The sequence below is a fragment of the Pocillopora verrucosa genome, chromosome 14 (genome assembly GCF_036669915.1).
Source record: "Pocillopora verrucosa isolate sample1 chromosome 14, ASM3666991v2, whole genome shotgun sequence".
Classification (NCBI taxonomy): Eukaryota; Metazoa; Cnidaria; class Anthozoa; order Scleractinia; family Pocilloporidae; genus Pocillopora; species Pocillopora verrucosa.
This window is the reverse complement of record NC_089325.1, coordinates 10,481,539-10,493,461: the sequence shown is the minus strand read 5'-3', so window position 1 is coordinate 10,493,461 and position 11,923 is coordinate 10,481,539. Positions and strand designations below refer to the sequence as shown.

Below are 11,923 nucleotides of genomic sequence, written 5' to 3'. Positions count from 1 at the left end.
CCTGGTTGTTGGATGATGTATGGATATTTTAGGAAGAAGTTACATTTAATCACTTCTTCTCCATTTTTATGGTTACTCGCATGTAATGGTTTATCAATCCAGTCCATAACGTAAATTAAGAAATTTTAAGGATGATGATTAACCCTAGACTGTTACCAAGCTCGTATGGTTACTTAACCCTTTAACTCCCAAGATCTCATTAGCAATTCTCCTTACTGTCTGCCACACAGTTCTTGTGATGTTAGTTTGGAGAATTTGGTATTGAATCAACTTATAATCCCCTGATTGATATTTTTCTTCATTCTCATCACTTGTCTGCTTGATATTGTATTGATATTGTAAGGAGAAATTCTGTTCTGGTCACTCATGGTAGTTAAAGGGTTAATATTTTATCACTCCAATAATTCTTCTAGTTATGTATAAACTGTGTGACTGATTTCTATATATTTTTGGGAGACCATTTTTAAAGTGAATGTGAACTGCCAAACTTGGAGGAAATATGCTATCACATGAAATAAAATAAGAATCAAGGCAGTCTTAGTAGACTTGTTTTCCCAAGTGCTTGCCTTATTTATCAACTGTGAGATCTTGTTTAAGGCAGAGTATCTGATGATTGAGTGCAATTAAAGCTCAAGTACAACTGTGTCTCTCTGTTGCTTGCATGGAGTTCCCCAAAGGGTGTTTGATTTTTTTTGTAGAGGTAACTGAAAACAAAGAAGTCAAATGCAGTTGAGACTTTAAAGGGTCATAGTAGCTCATAGAAGCTCATATCAATTTTGTTGTCAGTTATGTTTTTGAATACATAGTGAACAAAAAAAATAGTTCTTTAACAAAAAGTTATCCTTGGGCACAATTTTGCACACCTATGGTGACTAGATGTGAGTTTTATGAGACATTCCTTTCACATAATTTCAGAAATTCCATAAAGCTGTGCTCTAAAATAAACCCTAGTTTTTTAATACACTCATGCTTCATGCTCTTGATAACACACTTCAGACTTGTTTGTCTCCCTCTGATACAAAAATAACATGAACAGCAAGGCTAAAAGATGAGTAGAAATTTCTTATGAACACATATTCTTTTTTTTCTTTCAAAAAAATATACATTTAGTTTTTTTTTAGTAGTAGAGTTTGTGTTTTAATATGCCTCATTTCCTATATTTTGTAATTCGTGTTTATTTAACCCTTTATCTATTATGAATGACCAAGACAGAATTTCTCCTTACAATATCAATTCAATATCAACCAGGTAAGTGATGAGAATTAAGGAAAATATCAATTTGGAGATAATTAGTTGATTCAATTCTCTGAACTAACATGATAAGGATGGTATCGTTGACAGAAAGGAGAATTTCAAATTTGATCAGGGGGTTAACAAGCCTTGATTAAATCTGAAACATTTGTCTCAAATATTTCCTTTTTTTCCTTTTATCTGAAAAGTATCAGAGCTTGAAACAATGAATGAAACAGTATTACAACATTAAAATGCGAGATGCGAGAAATATACTTCATTGCACAGCCAAAAATGGCTGATTTTTAAAAATTAATTAGAAGAAATGCTACCTACTGATGGTGAACGATTTTTCAAAAGCCAAAAATCCCCCAGATTTCCTTGCGGGTGAAGCTTACAATAACAAATCACGTGATAACACTCTCCACCATTTGTTCGCGCCGTGGGCCGATGAGAGGCTCGCGCCAAAAACCAAATATAAACCATGTTTACGTCGTTATTCCACGAATTACGGGTTTGTTTACATCTTAGATGCTAGAAATCCTCTCTGGTTATTTCTTGGATCTGCCTAAAAAATCCTGGAATTCTACCAGAGCTCGTGTCTTTTCCACCGAAGCAGCGAATGTTGGAAGACCGATGCTGATAAGTGAAAGATCTGCCCTGGACGTGCTGGTCATAGAATGTAAGCAACGTGAATATTTTCCATAGAATTTCTAGGACCCTTTCCAATAACTACTGCGATTTGTAAATTTACTATCCATATTTTTGAAAGGGGAATGTGTTGCTGTGCTGTCTGTCTACGTATTTTATGTAGAAAACCTTCACTTGTTGCTAGCAATGTTTGATTGTATAATTTATTACTGTTAACAATCTGATGGAACTTGTCTCGTTAAAATTCAGGGTGCTTTCCCCCTGATTTTCATCTCCTTGTTTCACCTCAGATTATTTAATTTAAGATTGCTCGCTTATTTTCGTGATGTTAGAAGTAACTCTTTATTTCTGATTGCATTCAGCTCTTACACGTTAGCGTGAGTGTGCTTCAGCTATCTCATTTGCAATCCAAGTCAGTTTACCAAAAGTTGTAAAAAATTGTGATCACTCATACAAGCCAGTAATAACTCACCGAAGACTTAAAATCTTAAATTTTATAACTAATCCCTGACAAATGTAACTGTGGCTGTTGAAGCCATGTATGTAATTTCAAAGAATTTTTTACAAATATTCAATAGTAATTAGTCCACCAAAGTTTTTCTCCATAACCCCTTCGGCTTTAAAACTATTTCTTACGATAGCTGGACGAAAATGCCTTGTTTTCACATACTCTAGAAGCTGAATTACCTTGCTAGCAATTTTGCAAATTTTTTAAGCTGATCAGAAGAAAACGTGTGTGAAAGTTTGATTTTGGTTTTTTTTGGACGTAAATGTGCTTAGCCACTCTCTAAACCTTAGCCCCTCCTGTCCTCTTCAACCTCACGGTTGCGATCGATGTTTGGAGCCAGGCGGGAGAAGCTCGCATTTTTGCGTGAATTTATGACCGTCACGAGGCTCGATTTTATACTGAAGACAAACAGTATTACTCTTAAGACTCATGAAAACTCGCTGTCGAAATTATGGGAGAAGGCAAAGGTAGGAATTCTTGGTAAAACTTCGCTCTCGTTTTCGCTTTGTCAAGAAGCTATCCAAAAGTGAAGGCGACTGACTGCCTTTATTAGCTTATATTTTTGTACGTTATCTTGTGTGCATCCTCTTAAACCACTGATACTCCATGTCGGGCTTTTTCAGTGCTATGTTATGGGCCAAAACTTTAGGTTTGAAGCAAGGTCGTGTTGACAGGAAGTACTTGTATTAATATTTGAGGTACTGCTCGATGATAATCGCCATTATTATGTTTGCTTCTTCGCTCAGGATGACCGCCGGCGGCTTGCCTCCATCCAAGCAAGAAAGCACGATCAAAGATATTGAAAAAGGTGGCGATTTGACAGACGAGATAGCTGGTAAGGACTCACAGGTTTTGCACGAAACACGATCTCAAAAACAGGCTTCGAAGAAACGTCTTCACGAAGACCATGCGGAAATTTTAACAAAGGACTCCAGTTTTACTGCAACATCTGAAACAACTAATAGCTCTGTCGGTGTTGCGACTAGGAGCAGTACAAGACCTAATAAAAGAATAAAATTGTCTGTTCCTCAATCTAACAAAGTTGGAAATCAAGGTATGTATGCGTTTGTTATAATTTTTTTGGCACGAACGAACTTTTCATATCAGACCGCCATTTTGAGCTACAGGAGAAGCGGATTCAAAACATGAGATTCAGCTACCATTTATTTTGAGATATTGGTGGAAATAAACCAGTGTAATTTTGCGTTCTTCGTGAATTATAATTTTTTATTCACATTTGAACAGAAACATTTGTAAAATTATCGTCTCAAAACGACCAACTTCAGTTGTAGTTTTGGTCTGCTTCAGACTTGTTTACAGTATGTCGGCTAAGTGACACGTCTCACCATGTCAGCAATCACGCAAAATGAAATCTCCTCTCGTCTAACGTAATTTTTAATAGCTGAAAATTTATTTTACATTCTGTACAGATGCTAACACGAAATATTGTTAGTTCTTGAAATTTTTGAGCAAGAACATTATAAAAAATATATATTATAATTCTCAGAACTTTGCGATACCTTGGTTATTATGACTGTTTAGTAAGCATTATGCAGAGCTCCCTCACTATCTGCAATTTTGGCTAAAAGAGCTTTGCTAAGTTGGTTAGCTTCTGAACAATCTCACACCCAATAGATAGCTTGCCATTTACATGTATTAATTGTTACTCACAGCAGTTTAATTTTGACTTGAAAATTTTGCAAGGAAACCTGATGATATAGTAGCCATAAGCTCTTGTGATTCAAAATCTGAAGGAGAAGAAGAATAATAATGCATATTTACACTTGTGATTTTGCAGCAACTGTCTTATATAATTCATAGATGCTAAGTTTTCACTGTTGTTTCAAAGCAAAATGCTACCTTAAAGAAATCTCGCATTGCTACATTTGTTGATAAGATTCTTTAGAAGCCTTCGCATTAACCTAAGGAATGAATTTCAAATTTTGCAAAAATAATTCTTTTTGTGCACAAAATTTAAAGACGCACTCAAATTGCCACTGGCTGTAAAGCAAAAATCAGGTGCAAATTGCCTGTCAAATAACAGAGCAACTTGTTTTTCAAGGAAGTTGCTTGTCAAACACATTTCCCTTTCTTTTTTTAAGTAAGAGGATAACTTAATTTCCACAGAAAGTTCTGGAAGCATTTTGAAACTCAATTCATGAAACTTGAATCTCGAGACTCTGTTCCTGAAAGTGGACTCTCGAAACTTGATTCATGTTAATTGAGACTCAACTTGAAACTCAATTCAGGGAAGTTTTGTCAGTAGAGTTTCCAGTTGAGACAGTAAACCTATTGTATGGGGACTTCTTTGACTCTATGTGATACTCTTGTAGTTGAGTGTTAACTCAGAACTACATGTAGCAATTAAGGGATAATGATAGGAAATCAGTGTTTTTCTTTTCATAGAAAATTGATGTCACTGAAAAAACTGCATCTTTTGTTTTCTGTTTTGTTTTGGTTTCTATACAGAAAATAGTACTAGTTGTGAGTTAGTGACCTCATCATCATCATCACCACAGACAAACAGGAGGAAAAAACAACCAAAAAGGCAATGGGAATCTTGGGGAAAGGCAGAAAAGGACACCTTTTTTGAGGCTCTTCATGAATATGGTAAAGACTTTGATAAGATCTGCAACTTCATTGCAGCAAAACATAAAAGAAGGGGTGATCCTCCTGCTCTGATTAAAAACAAAGACCAAGTTAGACATTTTTACTATCGTTCACTGAACAAGATTAACAAATATCTTCCTGCTGAATACCAAAGGGGAAGTGACACCCAACAGAAGATGATTATTGAATTAAAAGGTTTGATTTGTTACGGAGAACTTCGCAAAAAAATATGCGGCTGGAATGACAAACATGGAAAGAAACTGGAAGAATTACTAAATCATGGAACAATCTCTATCCGCAGCAAAGGGCGGAATTTCAAAATTAAGGCCCCTGTATGTCGGGCCCTTAAACGGCTGCAATCAGTTGGACAAGGCAAGGAAGATGGTGATGCTCAACCTCTTGCCATGCCAAATAAACTGCTATTAGAACTCATGCCACATGATCATTTAGCTTGGGCTGCAGTTCAGCAACTGTCAAAAAACCCAAGGTTGAGAACGTCTGTGCCAGCAAAGAAACCTTTAAGTGGGATGCTTCATTTCCTTATGAAGAAGTGGCAGATTCTGTCCAGAAAGACTTTAGAACCATTGCAAATGTGTATTGTTGTGCCGCCAAAGTTTCACTTCAGCTCAGACATTATGGAAAAGCAAACCAATTCTGCAGTGAGCAAAATATCATCAGGTGCACTTGGTTTGGTTGAAAACAGCCTTACTACAGATTCAATGTCTCTTGAACCTCTGGAAGAGTTAACAAAATCATGCTCTCCTTCTTTCTCTTTGGAAGAGAAATCTTCAGAGGTCATTTTAAATGGACACCTAGAGAGTTCCTCTAACAATGTGCCTTGCAATGGGTGTAATAATTTGTCATCTGAACCAAATACACCAGGCAGTGGTTGTGCTGAAAATTCTGGTCAAACTGATAAAACAATGGATACCTTACTGGGTATGGAAGGTTCATCTCAGAGATATGCTGAAGTAGCATTGGAACCATGCTGTACTTCAGAACCTGTTCAACAGGACAAGGTTGAATCTTGTAGCAACAAAAACTATCCCTCTCTTTGGACATTAAACACATGTGGGAATATTACTTTTGGAGAAATTTATTGCAAACTCAGAAGACCTCCAAAATTAAAACTGGAGTATACATGGAATGGTATTGAACACAACCTTGCACCTTCACACACTGCCGTTTCTCTGACAAGACTTGTTGATATTGCAGCAGCAGAATTTACCAAAGTAAAAGAAAGCAATGATGAATCCAAAACAACATCAAAGTCATCAGATACATTAACTGGTAAGAACAGCTTATACTCTTCGTCCAAAGACAAAGGAACCACTATGAGTGTTTCAAAAGATAAAGTTGCTTCTAAATCTACACGTCCTGCCTCTAAAACAATTGACAAACTTCCATTTATTCTTCCATCTGTGGTTGCACCAGCCACACAAACATCAACTTCTAAAAGCATTATTTCTGATCTCCCACCACAAACTCGTCCCATGGCCAGGGTTCGTAAAAGGCCACAGAGACCAAATATACACAGAACTTTATTACCACGACCAGTTGGCAGTCCAAGTTCTGTCCCACCTGGAGCAGTGGCAGTGTCTTTTATTCCTCAACCAGGGCAAACGGTCGGCACCATTCTTGCATCTGGTGTGTCCACAACAACCACATCAGGAACAACTCAGTCTAAGACAGTTGTTTCTTCTAAATCACTTTCAGGTTTGTTTTCAAAATTTTGTTACTTTTGGTCTTGTGTACATGTTTGTAAGCATTCTCTTCATAGAGTGAGTTGAATGTCTGCAGACTGTTTTTTTGCAAAACATTAGGCACCCCTGAAAGAAAGATGTCACCAGTATTTGTCACTAGTATAAGGCAAATAATATTCTGATTCCCTTGCAAATAAGTGTTAACAAAACCTACTGCACTATCCACTGGAGAGATATTTATCTGGTAGATAGTGTATCTAGCCTTTGACCACAGCCAAATGCTCTATTAACGGAGTCATAAATAGCTCATTTGTGTTTTTGAGGTACATGTATACAAAGGTACCAGTGTCAAAATTAATAAATATCTTGGCCACTTCTAAGGTCTGCAATATTGAAATTGATTAATGTGTTAAAAATGTTTGGTAGGAACATCTAGTAGCTCTACATCAACAACTGTTTCAAGCCTTGTGGAAAGGCCTTCACCAGCAGCAGCAGCAGCAGCATCAGTTGTGGCAGACAATGGATTTATCAATGTAAACTCAACAGACTTAAGTTTGGAAATGTCAGGATTTTCAGACACAGACCTTCTTGCAGTTGTGGACCATTTTGTTGGCAGCACAAAGTCAATAGCTGACAGTGTTGTAACCACATCCAATTCTGTAGACTCTATCATCGGTCTTGCTCTGGGAACTGCATTGGATGAGAATGCAACACCTACATCCATTGCAGGAATGAGTGAAGATTCCAACTCGGCATTTTTAGCTTCTCTTACAAGTTTAAAAACTTCAAATTTAGACTTAGCAACACAGGTGGTGCAGAGAATTGGTTCAGACACCCCTTCTAATGTTCATATTGAGGAACTTAATTCTGGTGTGGCTGGTGGCAGCATGCCATCAAGCGCTACAAGCCCGACCTTGGAGAATATTCTAAACTCAACAAACTCAATCGCACAGTCTCCTACTTTGACTTCATGTAATGTGTTTTTCAATGGTGCAGGACCTATTTGCAGCATTGTTGATTCACAAAGTCAACAAGAAGCACTGATAGATAAAGACAACATGGCTGCATCATCCTTAATTTTATCTCCAAATTCAGAAAGTTCTCTTCAGGCTTCATTTCAGACTCCCTGGTTTAATGGAGAGGTACAGAAATAAAAGTGAACATTAATGACTTTTTTTGGCATTTCCTACTTCTTTTAACTTGCATATTTCTTACCACTGTGTCTTTTTAAGTACAAATTTCGAGGCAGTTTGTTTTTAATGACTATTTGTGTCTTTCTTGTTTTAGAATTCTAACTTTTCCATTGGGAGCCTTCTTGGTAAGATTTTGTCACTTAGTTAGCATATAATTCCAGTCACTCTCATGAAATATTGTTAGGCAGAGTTAGGTTAAAATTTGGCTTACAAGCATAATTATTAGTTCGGTTATAGCCTGCCCATGTTTTACGGGGGTTTCAAAATGTTTTTGAAGTAGACATTGGACTCAGCAAAAGTAGGTGACTATGAAGAGTTCATTAAGAGCCGAAAGAATATGATTTTGAGCAGAGTAACATGTTATCAAGTAGCTGGTGGAACTCCTGGAGGAGAAGAGAATTGCTACTTTGCCTGAATGGATGCCAGTCCAAGGCACGTAACCCCCCCCCCCCTCCCCTCCCAAGCATAAAGGCTCACTGGGAGTTAATTGGGACCCATTTATACTTCTGAGTAGTGCTAGACACTATGAGATTAGGGTGCCTTTCCTAAGAGCTCAATGCCAGGGTCCAAAGACAAACTTTTAGGGAGAGGGGTTGGTGTGCAGTTTATTAGATAACAAGATTGATCCACTTTTTTTTCATAGCATCCACTACATTGACTGTAAGGCTATCGTGTTTTTTTTTTTCCTTGATCGGGTTGGAGGGTGTTATTAATAAGATTGTGGACATGTTGGGGTTACAAGGCAGTGTTCAGATTTTAAGAAATTTAATTTTTCTTCTCAAGAATGATGAATGTACTAATATGCTGTTTTTGTTCACAGATAAACTATCCACCTCACCTAAGAAAGATGAAAGGCTCCCTAGCATGGGGGTAAGAACTTACTTTCTTTAAACTAATTGAGTGTCCTAGTCTTTCCTTTGCAATTCCAACTCTTAAAAAAGTGTCCACTTTTGTGAAGGCACTGGAACCCATTAGGCACATGTTTTCTGGGTGTGTCATTTGTCAGCAGAAAAATAGATTTGATGTTTGCTCGAATCAAATTCACTGCCAAAATTTGAGATTCAAATAAAAATTGGAACAGCAATGGTAACCTCTTAGTTTAAAACCACTGCTTGTATGTAAAGAGAGCAAACAAAATTCTTATTTTTCTTGAATTTTAAATTGTTGTATTTATTTCCTTATACAGGAGACATCATCTGGAGGAAGTGCATCTAAGGAACCATCTCAGGAACCATCTCAGGAACCATCTCAGGAACCATCTCAGGAAATCCTTCCTAGTGCTCACCATTTACTAGATGTAAGTCCAACCCATTGTTATTAAGTAGCTCTGCTTTATGAATATCGATATTTTTTCATCTGAGGAAAGTTCTCATTTTCTGGTGAGTATACTGCAGTGAACCATAAGTAATTTTGTGGCTCACTGAAATGTTGGGCATAAAAGGAATGCTTTATACTGTTAATACTCAAGTAAGTCCCACCTCTCCATGAGGCTCATAATTTCAGATTTCAAAATAGCCCCTTTCTCTGATAAGCGTTTTCACACTCCCCCTCCCCTCCCCTAAACAACAACTTTGGTTTTGTCCTTTTCTTTGAAACTGAGAGAATCCCTTTCATAACCTATACTTTCTTCTTTCACTTTTTAATTTTCAATTAATTTACAACCTAATTATGCTCTAAACACACGACTGATTTTAGAATAACTTACTGGCTGATTTTGATGTTAATCTACTTTAAAACTGTGAACGAAATAAAATTAAGGAAGCCCACTACTAATCCTTTATTAACCCCCAAAGGTATCAAGCGTCTAGTTTCTCCTTACAATATCACCCCTAAATCCAAAAATGTGGTCATGAGAATTAAAGACATAATCGCCAACCGAAAAAGGCTCTTGATTTTTTAAACAAATTCTCCTTATCAGCTCCTTAGGAAATGTATAGAGAACAGTATGGAGAATATGCATACTGATGTTTGGGTTAAAATGCTGTTTGGTTTCTCGTGAGATTCCCCGCCACCGTTTCAACTTATTTATACTGTTGATTTTATGAACATTAACCTAAAAAAGACTGACATAAGGTAATCTTATTACGAAGTTTTATATACTTATAGAATCTTTTAGCATGAAAGCGTTACAGTGAAGTAATTCTAATCTTGTAATATCTTCAATGTCATTTCATTTCAGCCGGAGACAGCTTTTCAAGCCATAATGGATGAAAATAGTGTGGACTTTGTGAAGAAATTCCAAGACCTGGCAAAGGAAATATCTGGTGAAAATAACAAAGCCCCGACAAGTCCGGCCTCTGATACTACATTCCCACCACTATGCAACACAGAATTAAATGGCAGATCCTCTGATGACAGCAATAGCGACAATGGAATCTTCAAACAAATCCTGAAACAATCAAAGACGAATGTCAGTTGAACTGTCCTCGTTTTTTGCTGAGTTGCTTGTTTTGTTGGCCTCATTTATTATCCATTCAATGATATTTGATTTGTTGCCAACCAGGGCTGTGACATGCCTCGGTTGTGTTGTAAGTAATCTAGAGTCGTAATTCTGTAGCTGTGGTCGCCAGTTCACGGTTCTGATCAGCCATCTTGAACCACGAGACATAGTTTTGGACATTTCGTGCAAGTTTCTGGTAACATAAAATGAGATTCTACCTTAACCCCTGAGAGTGATAGGCATCTAATTTCTTCCAACAATACTACCCTTGGATCAAATATTACGGTCGTGAGAATAAAGGAAATGATCACAAATTCAACAATCTCTTGATTAATAGACAAATTGTCCTTCTAGGTGCCATAAGAAATGTAAAGAGAACAGTGTGGAGGACTTGCAGACTGATGTTAGGGTGTAAAGAGTTAAAGTGCTTATTTTACGGTTCTGTATAATTTGTTTCGTAATTGCTAACGACGGGAACAGATTACCGAAGTTAAGGAACGCGTCAAACATGTTTTCATTTCAATGTCCTTGATGCTTTGTATGAAGCCCATTGTCAAAGTTGTCATAAATTTGTAGAAATTGTTTGTAGAAGTTTTTGGCAGCTTTGTATTAGAAATATCAGAAAATTTCATGAACTTTGATCAGTTGCAATGACAGAACAGTGATCACTTTGAGATCTGCGAGATTTGAATCGTATTTGTAATGTGCAATTGTAAGATTCGTAGTTAGGATATCTAGATCACGAGATTCTGTTCCTAACATTAGACGTGTTCATATTGACAAAATCAAATAAAGGCGTCGTGATTTCACATCATGTATTCATAGCTTGCTATTGTGGTTATTTCACAAGCAACATCAGAATTGTCTTTAAATCTGAATCTTTGCCTATGTTACTTTCAGAAAGGACACGAAACAGGTACTAAACTACATTCATAGAAAATTTACAAGCAGTCAAGCTGTGGAATTGGATTTTTTTTTATCATCAATCTGAATATAAAAGATTACTTCAACATAAGAACGGTGTATTTCAAACCGCGAGATTACATTAGCTTTGTGTAGTGCATATTTCAGTCAGATTTTTTTGCGCGCCTTGTTCGGCGTCTCAGCGGAAAATGTGAAAGTAAGTTTTGACACTTGTGAGGCTCAATTCTTTTTTCAAATACCACTTATACCTTGCAAATCGTCAACTTGAAAAAAACTCTCCTCCTTGGCGCTTTGCTTTTGTCTAATTTCGGGGCATAAATTTCAACCATTTTACGGTCACGCATGCCTGTTTTAGTTTTCCAGAATTTCTCGCAAAACAGGAAATGATTGAAAGTATTTAAAGTATCGACAGGAACATTATGAAATCGGACGCTTTCATTTCCGTGTACATATTTGTTCGAACTCTGCACCGCGCTGTTTGCCTACGTTTTGAAACATGTTATAACTGATATTTGCCATAGTACACACACTGGTGTACATCACTTAATTAACGATCGTGCGACGTGATTAAATGTCTAGTAATTATCATATCAAACTAAATTGGTGAAAATAGCATAGTAATGTACACTAAGCTCTTCTGACATGCTTTCTTCTCGAAAACATT

At 36.9% G+C, this 11,923-nt stretch overlaps 1 protein-coding gene across 2 annotated transcripts; it reads left to right on the top strand.

Moving 5' to 3' along the window:
• The first annotated feature begins 1,674 nt into the window (after positions 1–1,674).
• LOC131773862 (serine-rich adhesin for platelets-like) lies at positions 1,675–11,157 on the top strand. 2 transcript variants are annotated; one of them, XM_059089829.2, is made up of 8 exons: positions 1,675–1,912; positions 3,136–3,443; positions 4,859–6,715; positions 7,129–7,844; positions 7,990–8,020; positions 8,716–8,765; positions 9,082–9,192; positions 10,075–11,157. In XM_059089829.2, coding segments are annotated over exons 1-8 (3,315 nt in total). In that variant the 5' UTR covers positions 1,675–1,910; the 3' UTR covers positions 10,315–11,157. The 2 variants fall into 2 exon arrangements, with proteins under 2 accessions (XP_058945812.2, XP_058945811.2); XM_059089828.2 differs by lacking the exon at positions 1,675–1,912 and adding an exon at positions 2,717–2,856.
• Positions 11,158–11,923: the final 766 nt, after the last annotated feature.

Excerpts from the sequence above, each read along its gene's own strand:
- LOC131773862 (XM_059089828.2), top strand. The coding sequence starts at position 2,819 with ATGAAAACTCGCTGTCGAAATTATGGGAGAAGGCAAAG. Across the intron at positions 6,716-7,128 it reads TTCTTCTAAATCACTTTCAG|GAACATCTAGTAGCTCTACA; the intron begins GTTTGTTTTCAA and ends AATGTTTGGTAG. Across the intron at positions 8,021-8,715 it reads TTCCATTGGGAGCCTTCTTG|ATAAACTATCCACCTCACCT; the intron begins GTAAGATTTTGT and ends TTTTGTTCACAG.